Source organism: Grus americana, chromosome 5 (genome assembly GCF_028858705.1).
Source record: "Grus americana isolate bGruAme1 chromosome 5, bGruAme1.mat, whole genome shotgun sequence".
NCBI lineage: Eukaryota > Metazoa > Chordata > Aves > Gruiformes > Gruidae > Grus > Grus americana.
The window spans coordinates 63,885,235-63,904,721 of NC_072856.1; the positions used below are offsets into that span (position 1 = coordinate 63,885,235).

Here is a 19,487-nt window from a genome sequence, read left to right on the forward strand (position 1 = left end):
TTTTATAAGAAATCATAATTTTGATGACTTGGAAAAAAATCCCATTATCAAGCAGGGTGAAACAAAGAAAAGCCAGGAAAGAGTAAATAAATTCATTTGAGGGAGAAGGGCATTGGGGTGAAATCAATCCCTAAGCAATGCCTGAACTCTGGCAGGCAGAAATCAGTCCTCACTTTCTCTGTAAAACAGCCTGGAGTGGAACAGCTCTTGGGTCAACAAGGGAGATGGCTGGAGGAGAAGGAGCTTCCCTCCACCCCAGCCGGGTGCCGGGGCCACTGGGACCCAGCACTGCCAGCAGAGACACGGTCATGCTTGGAGAAGTAATCTCCTCCTGAGGTAAGGAGATTTTCATTTTAATTTTGCACTGGTCGTTTTACACAGGAAATGTCGGCTGAATGAGGGGAGTTAATATGATCAGATATAGCTTAGCACAGCAACAAATATATCCAGCGGAGAAAATAAAGATAGGCAGGGATAATTTCACTAGACCTGCCTCGCTTCCTATTGCTCCATTCCTTTCTCTTCCTGAAAAATTACATGTATTTTTAGCATGTGAAACAGGCATATTTCCCTGCTTCAAAACAGCAGGTTAACAGCGATGGTCAGAAGAGCCATATGGGAACCTACAAAGGACTAACCTCTTTCCATCTGTACATTTTCTATAATGCCGTCATCCTGATGGTACATGAATGCTTCTGTTGGACATGCTGTGCCTGTCGCAGGAGCGTCACCCTTCTCCCTCCCATCCCCACTGTAGGTAAGCGGAACCAAATTAAACTTCTGGTCAAAAGAACTTTTGATCAAACAAGAAAACCAACCACTTCTGAAGCTAAATAAAGTACAAGCTGCCTACACCACCGGGACTGTCTATTTTGGGTAAGCTTTCTAGGACAACAAAATAATTCAGTCTCAGATGGACCTAACATCTCAGGCTTGCTTGTTTGTTGGGTTTTTTTCTTTTTATCCTCCCCCTCTCTCTTCCCTCTCTTTAGCCACTTTTTGGGCTTTTACTTGACCGGAGTTAGACAGTGGTGGCTGAGACCCTGTGAATTTGGCTATTTCCACGAACAAGATAACTAGCTTGGCATAAAATCTCTCTGAAATGAATGACGTGTTGGTAGCATGAGGACTAGCAGTAGGCGCTGACCCTCTACCTTTGCTCAATGGAGCTCTCAGAAGCTTTTCAAAGGAAGATGCTTCCCACGGTTCACATCGTGTTATCCTTCTGTCCCCATAGTATACCGAAAGCAGTGAGGCAAGAGCTGCTAAAAAAAGCATGTGGGTGGCTTGAAGAGTCAGTCTACGGACACTGCCATGTTGCTCTTTTTACCTGCTGGAGTCTGGCTTTTTTTGCAGCACCGCATTACCATTGCTGGATCCTTTTCACAGCAGGAAACGCATCGGAGTCGCACACTTAACTGTTCTTAAGTCACAGGAAAATGATCAAAAGTCCTAAACATCATATTGCTTGAAACTCCACGTGGGTCTACACGCTACCCTGATGGGGTCTAATACGAACTAATCATTGAGTTCTCTGTGTACCTGGAGACACACAGAGCCTTCAAGCGGCCTCTGCCGCATTAGCCATAACTAGCAGTGAGGAGGTGGCGGCAGCTCCAGACAAGTGCAAACAAGCGGGAAGACACTGTTTGTGCTTTCAAGTTGTGAGTTACTCTTAAACTTCTTTCCAAAAACTTTAATTCCAAGCACAATTCTGAGCCTCCACATTTCCAGGAAAAAAAAAAAAAAAAAAAGAGAGAAAAATAGAATAAAGAGACCTCACCATTTTTTCAGAAGGAAACATCTCCCTGATGGATGCCTCCATTTTCCAACGACTGGGAGAAGTTAGTATCTGCACTCAGGCTTGCCCTGGATTATGTCTATTCTTGGAAACTCCAAGTGTGACCACACATGGGATTAATCATTCAAGAAAAAAACCAAGAGCCATCTTTGATCTTCCTGTTCTGTAAGTCCACGCATCCTCAGTAACAACAGAGGAAAAGAAAGTAAAGAGAAGTAAACTATTTCCAACATTTCCCATTTTCCTCGGAAAGCAGTAGTGGTACAAACATTTGAGTTCTCCATCTCTCGTCTTTGAGACCTTGTCAGCAACATGCCTTGATGCTCAGCCACCAGCATAAGTCTGAACGACACTTTGGATTTATGCTCAAGCCCACCATCCCTGCTCAACCCTGCTTTAAATGGCCAAGCGTGACACACTTGCGTGTGGATACAAACTGGCATGTTGGTCAGTAAAAGCCCTCCGGTTTCTTGATCTCAATACAACTCTCTCTCCATCATCGGCTGTATCATAGGCAATTAAAGCCAATTTCTAATGTCCTTGTCACCCCTACTGCTGCCTAATAGGCATTGCCTTGGACCTACAAAAAGGTCTCTCTAGCACACCTTTGGACTTTCCCTGTTCTCTGCTTACAAACAGAAAGCTTTTCCCAAATTAACTTGAAAAAGCAAGCTTCATATTTCCCTGTCAAAGCACAGCTGCAGGGAGCATCTCCCTAGAGGAGAAAGGGTAAATGACCTGTTAACATTTTACACGCGGATAAATGTGAGAGCAGTTCCCAGACCCCAGAGTTAACACCTGCACAGAGTAAAACATGCATTGCTACTTGACAGATAGAGGACTGAGAGTTGCAGTGAAGTTATGTGGCCTGCCCAGCTTTACATAGAAAGTGAACTTCACTGGAAAAGTGAGTTCTGGTTCTCTGTACTGCTGCAGTGCCAGGATGTGATACTCCTCATCTTCTCCATCACTCTGAGACCATACATTTCCTTAGGAGTCAAAGCCAGCCAGTTTTTCTGTTCATGTCTCCCTCCTAACACATCTCCTGCAAGCAGGATTATGCCCTGCCCATGGTCCCTAGGAGTAAGAGCAGCTCCAGCTGCACACGGGGAAGGATGTCTGCAAACCCTGCCACCACTTCCATGCCACAGGGCTGAGGGTGCTGCTGCAGAGGAGGACATGGTCTCCCTACAAACCCTTGCTGGGCCCTCAGGTGTGGCTCAGCTGATTACACACTGGATTGGGGTCAAACGCTTTAAAAGACAACAGCTATCCTGCCAGGACTAGAATGCTTCCGGGGTGTAAAGCACCCAAAGAAAACCAAAAGCTTCACCAGCTCCTCTGATGCAGCAGCTCCCCATGAAGCAGCTGCCCGGGCCCCAGCACACACCAAGCTGCTGGCCCAGCAAGAGTGAGACAGCTCCCCAAAAACATCCAAGTAAAGCACAAGCTTGTATTCAAACCTGCATTTGAAAAAACAAAGGCAGAGGCATTGACAGGCCTGGGCACCTAGCACAAGGTGGGAGTGAGGAGAACTGCTAGGCAGGAGAGCAGAGCTCCCCCGTAACCCTTGAAGCAAGCACCCCTCCAGCTTACACCCTCCTCACATCCAAGACGGAGCATGGCAGGCTGCAGGGTGAGCTGCCCGTGCTACAGCCCCCAGCACAGCCTTCATACCGAGCAATCAGTTTCTGGGGTAAAACAAAAGAAAGCATTAAAAATCCAGCTCCCCCAGGCTCCAGGCAGCAGATAGTGGAGCTGATGTTGCCTCAATTCTTGGCTTCTGTACAGAAAACACCCGCCAACAAATGCGGTTTGAGGCTGCAGCTAGAACAACTAAGAACCACCGTGTAGGTCTGAAAAAAATAAGCTTTTTCTATGCCCCATCTCAGATTTCCTGGGTTCCTCCAGCACAGCTCACATCCATGCTCGTAGCTGGTATCATAATAAACAACAGGGAAATTAAAAACATCACACTATAAAACATAGTTACAGAAAACAAATCTGCCCAGATACTTTTTCAGGGCAGCTGTCGCACTAAAACACGTCAAAGTTTCCTGTGCAAAGTGAGCTCGGGAAACAGAAATGCACGTCAAGTAGATGGGAATCATTATGGAATAAAAATCATCCAGATGTTTTAAACATGTTCTATTTTAAACATGCTCTACATGCTCCTTAGCTTGTCCTTCAAGAGGCACTCAGGTGAAAAGTACGGGTGACAAAAACAATCCATTTGAAGGACAACTTCAGATAAATAAACCAGATCAAGCTTGAATCGGCTCCCTAGATTGAAGACCAGAGCACGAGCAGAGAAGACACACACGGCGCAAGCCCTTATGAATGGCCCCTTCCAGATTTCCCCCATCCCTCCAGAAATCTCCAGCACACAACAGCACATGGCCCATGTGAAGAACACCATCCGCTTATGTACAGCTTGGTAACTGATGGCAAGAGTATACACCAGAGTCCAGCTCTTAATGGAAACAAGCCAAAATAATTCCCTTACCTTCTGTGAAGCTGCCTGTAAGAGTTATGACGACAAACACTTTGCCTTCTGGCTCCAAATCCACCTGAAAAAAGTAAATGAAATGTTAGAAGATTGTTTTTCAAGGCAAAGACTCTGCTCAGGATTTTGCATGATAGATCTTGCCAATATTTGATAATATTTGAAGCTCTCTATATATTCTCATGCACACCTTTAATTTTACAAAAAAAAAAAATCAAGCATCAAATTGTTCAACATTCAGGGTTCTGTAAAAAAAATAAGGAACTTGATTCCTTCTTTTTCCTAGAAGCGCTGAACAACCTTGCTAGAAGAAAAAGAGATTAAAGAAAAAAAAAATATGGTTAATAGTGTTCCAATTCGTCAGATAAATGAAGTGGGAGTAACACTAAAACACATGCAATTCTCTGAAAAGATCCATGCATGTCTGTTTGGTGAATTATGTGGATATTTCCTCCCTATTACATCTTACCCCATTGAAATTGTTTCACTAACTCAAAATCCCATCAGTGCTGGGGTAAATGCTGATTTCTTACATAAATCACCTTTTGGCCTTAAACATAGGAAACTGTGCTGTTACCTAACGACTTGTTGTCATTTAATCTAAATTAGATAGATACACAGAATACAATTTTAGGGATCAGAGATTCAATCCCAGTGTCGGTCAACCTGTCCTTGAAAGAAGGTATTTATTTTTTGGTTAGTAGCTTTCTCATTCTTAGTTACATTTTAAATTAAGGTCTTGCTCCTGGTTTTTTTGTTCACCAGCTAGTTTTTAGCAAAAATCACAGCTAAGGTCCCCTGAAGTTCAAGTCAGGCTGTCACACAGAAATCTCACTTTAAAAAAAAAAAAATTTAAAAAAGGCACACACATACACACACCCCCATACACCCCCAAATTGCAAGGTTAAAATTAGCAAAGAGGAGCTTCACACCTCGTGAGTATCAATAATCTGTGCAGAACAGAAATTCTGAAAATAGAGCTCTCTGGAGGAATGACTAAACATGATCGTTCAAACCCTCTCTGCTCCTGTACAGCCAACCTTCCCTGGTCTGGCAGAAATAGAAGCAAGTCTCCTCCATCAGCAGCACCGAGTTTCATCACAGAGGTGCCCACAATTTAATACACATTGGTGTGCACACTACGGAGTAGAAAGATATTTCCTGGTCCTGCAAGGAAGGATGATGTACATTTCCCTAGTCTACAATTTGTTGCAGAAGTAGAGAAATTGTTTGTTAAACTATTGGGAATTTGTTAGGATGAGCAGAGCAAATATTTTGAGAGAAAGGCTGAAATAACATCCTAATCACACAACTCCAGCTACAGTCCAGAAGTGACACATCTCTATCAATGGGATAAAAACAGAAGCTAGAACTGCCTGGGAAAATCCTGCCAGAATGTTGATTTTATGGACACTATATTTTCCACTAAAAAACCACAAACAAACAACAAATCAATCTCATGGGGAAAATTTAAATTAAATATTTAGCTTTGACTCAATATTAATTTTCATGTTTGCTTACTACACTGGTTTTAGGAAGCTGTGTTTGAACAGCCCTCTGTCTCCATTAATATGGAAGACATTCCCCAAATAAACTTCAACTCCAGCAATATCATGCATCATTTTTGCCTACATTTCACTTCACTGAAGAGATATGCAACTTTGTAAATAAATGCTTCTTTCAAAAATATATAGTATCTATAATATATATATACGTATCTAGTCACCCAAATTGATTTATGTGATATCAAGAATTCAGATTTTATGGGAAAATCCTTTCTTACTTAGGTTTCCAAAAATCATTCTTCAGTGCTTATCATTTTTCTGCCAGCCTCCATACACAGCAATACATTAAACTCCTGCTTTCACATTCACATAGAGGATCCTTCCTCCCTTCTTCCGATGTACATGGTCTCCAATGGGATACGGCGCAAATCCTGCACTCCTTGTTTAGTCTTCAGAGTAAAGGCTTGTCAAGAGACAAGCAGCTGGGCTGAGACCAGGAGATGCAATAGAAGCATCATCCACCTTCGACACAGGGCACAAACAAAAATTGGTCCAAACTCTGCAATTCACCTTGCTCTCCATCACGGCAAATGGGATTCCTCTGCCCAGGGTAGCAGAGTCTTACAAAACGGAAACAAAATAATTCTGAAAGTAGTAGGAGATTTACGAGGGTTGTAAAACAATCTCTTTCCCCTCCAGACTCCAAGATTAAAGACCAGTTAAATCCCCTACATCACCTAAGCAGCTGCGCTCATATTATACCATAGTTCAAGAGCACTTAACAAAGAGGATCTAGCTACACTCGAGATCTTCTCATGGCACGTGTGAAATGAAAAATTACAGTTGAAAGGCTCCAAAATGAGGACTGAAGCCCCAGCATGCCAGGAGCTGCTGAGACTTTGGCACACTGGCACCACACCGGATGCAGAACCGATAGTGAAATCTTGTCCTATACAAGAGGTTAAACCAGACAGTCTTCAGAGTTTCTCTGGTCTTAAATTGATAGCAACATCAGCAACAAAAGAGAAGATACAATGCAATTAAATAATTAAAATTAATAGACCACTGGTAAAAGTCTAGATTTTGGACCTGCTGCGATCTCCTTTAAAGATGAAATTTGGTAGCAGCCAACGCAATATCTGAGATCAACTCGCAGATACATGGAACATGCCTGAAACGGAAAATAATCTCTGACCTAGAAAACGAATGGAAAATGTCTGACCGCAGACCTGCCCTCCCATGAGCCTGCCCAGGGTCAGGCAATCGAGCAGCTCCCAAACTGCAACCCCCACCCGATGGGACGTGCTTCCTCTCGCCATCGCACGGATGCCCCGTGCCACGGCCACACAACATGGAGGGGCCTCGTGCTGGTTGCAGTTAACTCCTGTGAGCTCCTCACACTTGCTGGACCACAACCATGATGCCCGTGCAGCCAGACGGACGCTCACATGCTGAGCCAGCGTGCACAGCAAGCAGTTTGCTAAGCCTGGGCCCTGGGGCTAACCTCAGCCACCCTTGCAGCATGGTTCCCCGTGTTCCTGCCCCTGCTTTACACCTTCATTACTGCCTTCACACTTTGCGGTGCAGCTATAGAAATAGCACTCGCTTCAGGATAACTTTACTGACCCAGCAAGCAACTGCAGCCACAGCTGGGCACGCAGAAATATGCCCATAACCATCTGAAACCAGATGGCCACAAATGAGGAGTGTGGTATCCTACTTCTTCCCCAAAGGAGGAACTCCTAATATAAGCCCTCTTTCAATCTCTTCAGTCACTGAAGAGCTTCTATCACTAGCACCTCCTCTCACAGATTGAGAGGACTTCTCGCTATGCTCCGCTATTTAATAAGATTCGAGCACTTCGAAGGGAAGCAGCTGCCGAAGGACCGGCCCTCCAGCCATGGAAGGGATAACCCTATCTAGCAATGGCTGGCTGGCAGCCCGGGCCCTGACTGCATGCCGGCAAGGCTCCAGCGATGTCGGTACCTCCCAGCATCAGTGAACACCCTTGGGATCCAGCCTCGCAGCAGCAGTGGGGTGTAACACAAGTACCACGCATGCGCCAAGTTTTGCTTCTCACTTCTTTTCTTTCTTGTCTTCACAGTATTGACTGTGGCTGCTCAAAGGCAAAAAAAAATGTGTTTTTTACAGAGAAGCATGGGCCACTGTATTATTCTTGACAGAATTATTAAAGCCCAAAACAGACCACGCAATCAGTTTGGGTCAACAATGCAGCTAATGCTGATCTTCCTTCTCAAAGAAAGCAGGAGACGCTCGGAGAAATTCAACAGCCTGAAGGCAGCACAGACGATGATAAGGGGGAACTCCTATATCATAGTATGGAGATAAGTGATACAGGAATGTAACCATCTGTATGTATTTGACAACGATATTCAAAGAGCAATAAGTACAGAGAAAAGTTTCCTAATGCCAAAATCGATTTGGCACAGGATAACTTGTTTTAGGAAATCGCAGAATTCTGCCTAGAAGGTTTAGTATCAGAGTAGGAGATGCACCACAGCGGGAAAAGTCCTGTTGTGTTGGGAGAAGCAAAGGAGAAGTCCGAATTTTTATGCATATGTGATATTGCAAATGCTATATGGTATACTGATCTCCAAAAATATCACACAAAACTGGTGGCATGCAGCATCACACCATTGGCATGCACAGCCGTAAACAGTAATCACCCTCCCCTCTCTCCAGCACTTTCATCCTCAGCCTGGGCCCCCAGAGAACAACTGGGAGGAAAAACATCAACCTTCTGGCTGTTTTAGAGGTAACTTGGCCAAGTTTTAGCTAACAGGGAGAGGAAAGTGTGCTTATCAGTGTAGTAAAGCCTTTAATCCCTGCTCTCTTCTAGTTGAAGGAAATGGAAGACAGCACGTTCCTCTGTAGCACAAAGGGTGGATAAGATCAACTGTTGGAGCTCAGGAACCCCCTTTGTATCTGTAAGAACAACACAGGATTCTGGCCCAGAGCTAAGCGTACACTTTAACTTCTGTTGAACTTCACAGCCATACCTCAGAGAAAACAAGCGCTGGAGGATTTTGGCAAGCAAGCTGGAAGTGAGCAGGTAAGGACTGATGAGTTCAGCCGCGGTTTCATTGCGCTTGCATTGTGAGACGCAACACTTTGGCAGCCAGGCTGAACACGGGACGGAGGAGGACTTCACTCCTAATTCAAACCACTCACACGGTGCCCCATGCCTGAACTTGCTGTGATCGTGCAGCTCCCACGTGACTTCAAAGGTTGCTGCAAGGGATCGGTTTCTCACAAGGAGGGGCCCCAGTCAACCATCTCACACACCTTCTCAAGCAAAAGGCTGTACTAACATCGTTCCTGACAACTAGGCAGGTGGTGTTAACTCCCCTTCTCTGCGCTACAAAAAAAAGCTAGTTTGGGAGCAAACGAGGGAACAGATGCAGGGAAACTGAAACAGGGCTCCTTAATCATATGCCTTCGCACGTATAATAAAAACTGGTCGTGTGTGATTCATCAATGGAAGAGGTTTGGAAAACAAATTCAGAAGGAGGGTAATCTCTCAGGCAACATATCAACACCCAGCTGAAGCATCCACTGAACTTGAAGAGCAGGTATAGTCAGTCAGCCTCAGAGAGCCTGGCATGCCTGTAAAAAACTCACCGCGGACAGGAAGAGGCAGATCTGAAGGGTGGCTACCTGCCTGCGAGTCGCTCACTCTCCAAAATGGAGATGAGGTGGACGAGGTGGACCTCCAGGATGAAGAGACATCTTCTACACTGCATCTGGCATGAGCGCTAATTCTTGCAAACACAAGTTTAGAAGATTCCTTTTTCCCCTCCCCACAACAGATAATCCAGTCTGGGAAGCCTGAAGTACACTGAAATCAGTAAGAATCTTTTTATTGTCTTTGGATCAGACACAAAAGACGACTGCATTTACCCTGGAGCCCAGAACATCCTTTCTCCCATTGCTGCTCTGTCCTTTCTTCCCCACAGGCACAATTAGTAAGCATCCTAGAAGTACAACCTTTTTCTAAGCCATGTCAACGCTGACGTGGCTTCAAAAACAGAACAAGCCAGACACTTGCAGTGAATAAAGCAAATATAAAAGCTACCTGGGGAGTTAATTACCTTAATTAAACAAGTAGCTATATCTTTTGACTTCCTACACAATTTTGAAATTTAATTAACAGAACTGCATATATAATCAGTCATTTGTAGAGGCAATTCCCAAGGCTCTGTTCAGTCGAAAGAGCTGAAAGTCTGGGTTAGGCTAAAGCTGGTTTTTCACATGCCTCTAGTTATTTCTTTTAATTTTTCTTGTTTAAGCTCCTAACAGATCATGCTTATGGAATGTCAGATCTTTCTGTATTTTAATAAGGTAGCACCTCCACATGAGCATGCCTTTGTTGGACAGGTCAGGTAGCAACTTTCTCAGCCAAATACACGGTGTCTGGATTAATCAGTCCCTCTTGTACATTTTGGGGCTGACAGACACCTGTCTATCAAGTCAAGCACCTTTGAAAAATCCTTAGGGCTCTCTAGTACAAAGGGGATTTTGCATTTCCAGACCAACAGATTAAAGTATTTTTCCTACAAATGCACAGCATGCAGTTTTTAAGACTTAAATCAGTGTGCCTAAAAAGAAAAAAAAAAAAAAATGAGGTGCCAAGTATCTTCTCATTCCTGCAAAGGCTGGCAAGAGCTTAGGGCAGAAATTTTCACCGCAGGTGCCAAGGGCAGATGTGGTCGGTTTCTCAACAACTCACAGCAAGGTCCATGCAGGGGAGGCCCTGGGAGATGCCATCTGGTGAACAGCAGCAACCCCAGCTCCTGTTCCACCTGAGCTTTGAATCTCATGCTGCCCAACCGCAGCATCTCCCTGCTCCCACCAAGATTTAATTTTGATGCTAGGTCTCAAAAGAAAGAGCGAGCAGAGGGTGACACAGCGCTGCAGAAAGGCTGTCAATCCCACCTCTAACTGGCAGGTCCACACACTGCGCTGAATTCACAGAGCGTCAAAGTCCTCACAGCTCACTGATTCCAGCTGCAGTAGATGCACAAGCAGACCTAGAGATGATAACCTGGTCCCTTGGGGGTCAGTCTGGCCAGGCCCTGAGAGGGGAGGAAGGCTCGAAACTTCTGCCTCCTGCTAGTGAGAGTAAATGTCCAGGTTTCAGTGGGAAAAATAAACCTTTCCAATGACTATTACTGCCGGACATTTAATACTCTGGAGGTAAACCCACAAATGGGTGGAAAGTTAAGTCTCTCTCATAACTCCTACAACCAGTTATTCCAGCTATTACTGTAATATTGTCATTCTAATTTTTTGTTCTAGGACAGCTGTTTAAAATATTACTTTTGTTTTCAGTCAAGCTGTGTAATTACAAGCTGTGCACCAGCCATGAACAATCATGCATAACTAATGACTCTTAGCCAATTCTGGACTCTTTAATCAATTTTAGTCTGGTTTCATCCAAGAGATTACCCACCTCAACAGATTTGCTCAGGTAGGAAAAGCAAAGGCTGCAACAGGATTTATCTACCCCATGAAAATCCCTGCAAGAAAACTTGCTTGAAAGGCTAGAAATAAAATATAGATAAAAAGGTTTCAAATCTTAAAAAAAAAAAAAAAAGGAAAATTTCCAAAGTATGAGCCAAAGCCTGCTCCTACTGGAGTTACACCAATTTATATTGCTTTTGAGAAATCCCATCTCTAAAGCAATGGATGATTTATGAGTAATAGTTGCAGGTGGCTGCTCTTTGGCGTATTAAAAAAAAAAAAATGGTAGGGCTATAAAGTTAAAAAGAGAGACACACACACAATTGGTTCAGGGACTGAACTTCAGTACTGAAGTTTCTCGAAGACTGGGCATTGAACCCAAGATTACCACTGCTGAGCAAGAACCCGTTCCTTCAGAAATTTAAGTGAAACTCAGAATGAAATGAGGGATGGGGGAGAGTCTAGGAGTCCCACACATACGCTAGAGTCTGCAACGGGGTTGTGGATGAAAACCCTCCTCTAAGACAAGTGCAGGGCTAGCAATGACTAGGCTGGTCAATGGGATGAAAAGAAAACATGAAAGATGACCCGAGCTTAGCAGCAAGGGTCCAATTTCTGAGGGCACAGAACATGCCAAGCATGGGACGGCTCTGCAAACTGCCCGCAAACAGCAAAGCACATGCTGAAACTCCCACCTCAAAGCCTCCCCGTCTCGATTCACCGAGGCGGTTTGTTGTCAACCCTCCCCAGCCAGGCCGGTGGGTCAGGGGAGGAAGGTGGTCTCATACGCTGCTGCCAGCTCGCTGTCAGCAGCTCTCGAAGCAGTGCACGCAGCCCGAGGTTACCACAGGCGGCTCTGCAATCACCGGGGCGCAGCCACGCTGCGGCACGCGGCTTCCTGTCCTACATGGCTCCTGCAGCGAGCCGCTGCTGCCGGAGAGCTGTGCAGCAAGATGGGGTAAGCTGGTGAAGCAGCACTAGTGAGATAGAGAGCCCTGGAAGGGCAAGGTCTCTCCTTTGGGGCAAAGCCTTGGGGAACAGATAGGAGCAAGGCAGCAAAAAGCCTGCTCTGAACCAACCTCTCACTGGAGAGACATCATCGCAGGCGACTCTGCTCCGCTTTCCCACCTGGCCGACAAACAGCGTCTCATTTGCTCTAGTGACTGTACATGGCAGCTGGGGAGATGTCAGGCAGAGAGCAAAGGCTGCTCTGTGCCTCCCTGAACAGCCTCTGCAACCCTGCTGACTGTGGGGAGCAGGGGCAGGACATCGCTTCTGAGGGGACCTCTCAACACCTTCGTGCCACCTCCCCCGGCTCCCTCCCCCAGCCTGCGCGACCATAGCCTATGTGAAACCAAAATCGCGTGGGCAGGACACATTCTGCCTTTCCCTACCACATCCACATACAAGCAGAGCTTTAGCTGGTGCTGCACACAAATTATTAAACATACATCTTGCTTTGAAATATCATGCCAAATACCACCATGTCCAGTCCATCACTGGATTTTCCTCCCAACTCTTCTGGTTTTCCTCCTACAGCTTTTTTTTTTTTTTTTTTTAAGGAATGGGGGCGGGGGGGAGGAATCACAGATTACTTTCATTACCTAACAGGCAGATACTGACATCAATGCAGGACCACTAAATTAAAGGATGGCAAATGCAGGGCTTCATTTTCAGCTGTTTGAACCCTTGATTACAGCAAATACACCCATGCACACATTTGGTAGCTGATATCAGGCTATCAGCTTTGCATATGCAATGCATGGAAATCTGCCTGCAAACACCTATATATGCAATTGCAGGTAAAAGAGGCTGAAAGTGGGACAGGTTCTCTGCTCTTGAGAGGACTTAGCAGCTTTGACAAACAAACAAATAAAAATCTTCTATTTCCATTCAATGAAGAGTAACAACAGGTCAATAAATCTCAACAACCAGTTATTATCAAGAAAACAGACATCTTTCAATAGCTATAGAGCCCTGGGACACCACTTTAGCTATTACACTCTGGACACATGAGTTGCAAAGGGACGATGCTGACAGCTCACATTTTAGGTCTCTCGCCGAGTACACAATGCAGGAAATACCATTTTCTATCTCCAGGTTCTGGAGATGATCAACAAAAGTGTTTTCCATCACATGTATTAACTCAATATAACTTGGCAGAAAAAGCAGGAAGTTGAGCCAGTTTTGCTGTTTACAGTAATAAAGAAATAAATCACTGATGGGTACCAAGCGGTCAAGTTGGTGGCACTTCCATTTGGAAACGCTCTAAGGGCCATAGCAATAAGTTGGTGAAGCGGAGTTTCCTCCAAGTGAAACACTGACACAGCTGAGCTTAGCACGGATGCAATGTCCCCCGACAAGGAAAGGGCAGGTGAGTGCTAGCAAGGGAGCAAGCCCAGGTAGCCCATGCACCAGCCAGCGCACACCAGAGTCCTAGGTTTTGCCCCGTGAGGAACAGAACAGGCACCAGGTGGAAATACAGAAGGAGAAACAAAAAGATTGGGCAGAGAAGCAATAACAATGCTGTCTGTCTTGAGAAGTCTTCCAAGGCATGGCATTCACCTGCAGTTTTAATTAACCTTATTAACAAATGAATCATTCAGGACTTTACATTAAGCAGCAAAGTCTGCATCACAGTCTGAGGTTCTGCATTCAAGGCACTCTCGTTGGTCGCCACAGAATCGGCAATGCACGGCTACAGGAGGAGAGCAGTGCGTAACTTAGGGGGAAATCCACTGGGTTGTACAATGTCAGACAGGACCCTCAACATCCTGTTCATGGATCCAACCCAAGGAATTGTGGACCCCTAAACAAGCTGCAATACTCTGCAAAGAACCTCTCTGCAGTTGTCTTCCCAGCACCTTGCTCATATACATTGTTCTCCAGTATTCACTGCTGGAAAATATTTTGTTATTCATAGGTTTTATTGCATAATCTTAAACTTCTGTGAAATTCTTCTCATTCGAGTTTCCATTAGGTGTGTCACTATTTCTAAAATATCTTCCTACTACATATAATTCATTTGGTGTACTGCTGCTTTTCCATTTTTGTCCAATAGCTTTCTTCTTTCTAAAACCAGGCCACAGCTGATGAGATCATGAACCATTAAAATCATTAGTCCTCTAAATATAATCCATCAAATTTCTCAACACCCCAGGTAGAAAGGGGGTCACAACTTTCTGCTACTCCAATCATTTCTGTCAGAGGCTCATTTCTGAAGAGCCAAATCCAACCTTTCTAATAACAGCTAAAAAGTTAAATCCTGGTGGTACAGCAAAAGACAATCTGCTGGAAAAGTCCAGCTATTTATGGTGCTTGATCACTACTAACAGGTGCTGTAAAATAAAAAGAAGGATCCCGGAGCGAGATGCAACAAGCATCTCAATGCCTGCAGTCTGACGGCAGGAAGCTGGGGTTCTGCGATACAGATTTTCAAATGCAAACCAAAAACTCTGCAGAGAGCTTGATTTGTAGGCACCTACCCTCTTCTTCACTTCGACACCGAGTGTCAAAAAGATCTGTACTTTGCAGAGGGCCTCGCAATACTCAACACTGGGCTGGTTTTGTTTGCTGCATAAGGGGCCCCAGCTATCTCTCCTGATGATTGCTCATCTCTCAGCCTGACTTCCAGAGCTGCTGTGGCACTACACTGGGGATAGATGGAACCCCAAAACATGGATAGTAGGGCTAAGGGAACCTCCATGCCAGGCAGGCCCACAGTGCTTACTTTCACCCAGGAAAGCCTCCCATGCAGGTTGCCATCCCCTTGTTGCAGCCCTGGTATCGCATTCCTACAGTGGTGTTGCTGTATCTCTCCTAAAGGCAATGTGACATATGAAAGGAGCTGCATATAGGAGATCATACACACCTCCACCTTTTCAAGCAAAGACTGCAAAGCTGAGGAAACCTTACACCATCAATTTTATAGACAAGGAAAGCAACGTATGGGGATGGCAGGAGCAGAGCTAGAAACAGTGCACAGTGGTCCAGACATCAAGAAGAGTCAATTGCTCCGCAGCACCAGAACCCATCATTCTTTTCAGTGACTATACAGCCTCGCACTAAGTGCATTGGGGGGTGGGGACGACAACAACACAACACCACCACCCCTTTCAGTTTCACAATGAGTTAATTTATGCGCAAAATCAAGTTACCAGCAATATTTCTGACAAAACATAAGATTTCAAATGACATGTCTCAGTGACATGCCAGTCTTTAGAACTAAGCTCCTATCACTGACACCCCCATTTAAAGCCTTAACTGCATTACTCATCCTTAGTGAGGAATACAAAAAGGAGGGATTAATTCCAGCAACTTTCGAAACCCAGATGCTGGCATGGGCTGTAACACCATGGAGAAGCCTAAGCACCTATGCTCTGACCATTTTTTCCAGATCTTCAATTAATCACAGTGACTTCTTTCTTCCTCCTCTCAGTTCCTCACTGGCAGTTACTTAACACTGAGACTATTAAGGACTAACACTTATATCCAGCCAGTATTAATCTACTGCATCTCCTCTCACACTCCATGTTGCAAGATGATCGGTCCAATTTGTTAAATTCCATTGAATGTATTGAAGACATATTTAGATAAGAAGAAGAAATTCTTCAGGATGAGAGTGGTGAGACACTGAACAGGTTGCCCAGAGCAGTTGTGGATGCCCCATCCCTGCAAGTGTTCAAGGCCAGGTTGGATGGGGCTTTGGGCAACCTGGTCTAGCAGAGGGTGTCCCTGCCCATGGCAGGGGGTTTGGGACTAGATAGGCTTTAAGGTCCCTTCCAACCCAGGCCATTCTATGATACGATTTCAGACAGAAGAATGAAAAACAAACTATCAAATATGGGTGGTGTCTCACAGGAGAGAACCTGCTTGGGACACAGGGAAAGACGGAGAGGAAGGTGAAAAGTACTTTAGCCCACACTAACCCCTCTCCCATTCCCTGCCAACAGCTTACGGGATTGTTTAACATCCCTGGTACACACATCCCAGAACATCATGTAAAAGCAGTAGCAGTTTCTGGCCGCATAGCCAATTAGATGTTTCTAAAGGTACAAAGAAAGGAGTGCCAAGGCATGCACTCCCCCAGCATTCCTGAAGGTATGATGCTTGCTCCTGGTGTCCAGATGTTACCACTCACATCTCTGCTCTAATCCCACAAGGTCCAGCATTGGGAGTCACAGTCAAGTCTTCATGCAGCAAAAAGAATGTAGGTTGGGATCCAGTACGCAGCTGACAACACCCAGAAAGGACATGCCATTGCCAACATTTGCTTTGCCAAGTTAGATCATATCCTATTTGTATAGTGGTTTTTGTTTGTGGGTTTGTTTTTCTGGTTGGGGTTTCGGTTCTTTTGGTGGGAACGGGCGGGGGAAGACTACAATAAAAATATTTCTGTAAAACAGCAGTTAAAAAAGGGAACGTAGATGAGGTTCTTCACAATGAAGGACCCTGGGTTGTATATTTGTATAGAAAGGATTAAGGGGGGGGGGAAGTAGTCCCAAAATCCCGAAGCCAAGCACTGCAATAAGAGACAGACTGTCCAAGAGCAAGTAATTTTTAGTCCCATCAAGTCTGTGATTACAGTTTTCCTCATCTACCTCATGAGAGAGATGATCTCACTACCCACTCGTGACCATAAAGTCATAGCTATGACTCCAGCAATTGAGTTGAGACTGGGAGGAGCTGAAAAGCATCAGCCTCCAGCCTTCTCCAGGCCACCGGACGGGTGACGAGGTGCTGTGTCACTGGGATAAGCTGTTCAGCTGACCCCGCCATCCGTCACCATCTGAAGGAGGCAGGACTTCTGGGGTTTGTGTGCAACTGCAAGCTGCCAGGCAGCTTGCTGGCATCTACCAACTGCATGTTGTCACGTATTTCCCCTTTTTAATATTTCTTTTTCCTTTTCCAAAGCATGGTTTCAAGATGAGGAAGCACGTCTCAACTTATGTCACCAAGATGTACCTTGGATTAAAAAAAAAAAGGGGGGGAGTGACCCTGAAAGGGTCTGTAGAGGAAAAGGTCACAACATGGTTGGAGCGGTTTTGCTCACATGTCAATCGAGAACATAGCCTGGTGCTGACCACGTTTCCCATCTGAAGCTGAACAACACCTGCAAAGGTGCAGATAAACGTTCTTCTCTTCAAACAGAGCTTTTGCTGGGGATGACTGCAAGTCTAAGCACATTGTAAGCCAAGAGCAAGACAGGCTCTGTTACAAGGCGTCATATTTCGGACAACTGGTGTCACGTTCCCTCTTCGATAAATAATTAGTTTCTTTGTGAATGGAAGGTCTGGCATTTTATGTGCCACAGCCAGTGTTGCATGTGCTTTATATTACAAACACACATGCTTTTAACTCCAGCCCACTAGCTAATATGTTTTAAAGTATAAATTCCCTCCTGAAGAGCAGTACTTCCCTACCTGGGTGGCACTGCTAATGTGGACCTTATGCTCCTCTTCCCGTTGACAAACGGCCCTTGCTGAGGGGGGACACGCTACCTTAATTCCCAAAGCAAAATTTTATTCACTCCAGGAAAAGTCACATCAATTTTAGTCTTACAACCTTAACCAGAGAGCTTTCACCAGCTAAGGACGGAAATCCCTTGGACAGCATTTATCTTCTTTCAAAATAAAACCAAGTAACTTCCCTTCCTTAAGGTTTACCAAGCCCTGTAATATAAAGCCGAGAAGCCAGCCAAACAGTTCATCTCCTCTATATGAGCGGGACGTTCAGTAACAGCCTTGGGGGAAGAAAATGAAAGCGATACAGTCCCTCTATTAACTGCCATACATCCAATGAAGCGAACCATTACAAACGCGGTCCCCTAAGATAATAAAACATCTAATGCTGTTCAACTCCTAATATGCATGATATTGAACAAGCACTAGGTAAGATTACAGAAGCGAAGAGTTAGATCCTAAACTAGCTGCATTGGAGCCACTGACTAGATCCTCATCACCGCTGCACCATGACTTTTGGCCTTTTATGAATCTAAAAGATTCCCCTTGCAGCCCAGCAGCACTTGAAAGGCTTCTGGGACATTACCACACACAGTAATATGAAGCACTGGGGTGGTTTCGGATACCAAGATAGAAAGTCTGAACAAGTAATAACCCACTGGAAAATTCATAGCAAGAGATGGAAAGATCTCGTGCTCTTCAAACACGTACATGTTCTGACTGTGGCTTTGAAGCAAGCCACAACACTGTCTATTGTAAAGAGCACCGTTCCTGTGGAAACGGTTGCTTAATATTGTTAGTGATGGAGTAAGAACAAATACTATAGGTGTACAGAATTTTGCAACTACCCATTTACTGGCTAAATATATATATGATTTTTTTTTTTAAAAAAAAAAGGTCCTGTTCTTATTGTTGACAGTGAAAAAAATTATCAGGCACGGATAAAGAGTATTTTTGTACAGCTAAAGTAATTAAAAAAAACCAAACCAACCCACATTTCTCTGCAAATAAAATTTCCTATGCCCAGGACTATTAACATAAGGAGACTGTTTAGCCAACCTAGAAATGAACCACAAAACTTAGAAATTGTTGATGTGCTTTTTCGAGGTCAAGAAGATTCTTACAGGACAATCTTTCAGGAGCCAAGCACAGGGGCACCGAAGGCTGTTTAAAACCAGCAAGCCTCAGTTACTATTTTCTCACCTAATGTTCATGTTGAAAACAGGAACAGGCACTTCCAAAATGTTACTAAATTAAGTGGCATTGCTTAAAAACAATGAGTACTGCATATCCATTGCTGAGGCAAGCCTCTTTGCAGCAAGCTTATTTATATATAGAAATAAATCCACTGACTTTGTATTAATCACACTTCTTGCTGTATGACAAAGGGAAACGACAAACTTGCAAGGACACATCAGAAACCTTCCAAGATCACATCTACATAAGTCAAAACATGTGACAACCTGAATGATCACTACTTCTCTGAAGAAATCCACCCAGACCCTACAATTTTATTCTTGACAAAATCAGAAGAGTGCAATTCTAAAATGAACCACTGATTTTTGGATGTAGCTTCAATTCTCCATTCTAAGGTTCTTCTAAAATTCTGGAGTTCTTAATTCTAAGAGCTTGACCCAAAGCAGTAACCAGAGGGAACACCACCAGTCAAAGGGATTTCTCCTCATTACAGGCAGTGCTGAGAACCAAACAACTCGCACGTGTTCACAGGC

The 19,487-nt window shown here is 44.5% G+C and overlaps 1 protein-coding gene across 3 annotated transcripts in view; it reads right to left on the bottom strand.

Annotated features, from left to right (window-relative positions):
- The window catches only part of PRKCH (protein kinase C eta), a 119,084-nt gene that overhangs the window by 86,565 nt on the left and 13,032 nt on the right, over window positions 1–19,487 (bottom strand). For all 3 annotated transcript variants that reach the window (XM_054827610.1, XM_054827612.1, XM_054827611.1), the window contains exon 2: window positions 4,308–4,371. In XM_054827610.1, the coding sequence (XP_054683585.1) occupies window positions 4,308–4,371 (64 nt within the window). The remainder of the gene's footprint in view (window positions 1–4,307; window positions 4,372–19,487) is intronic.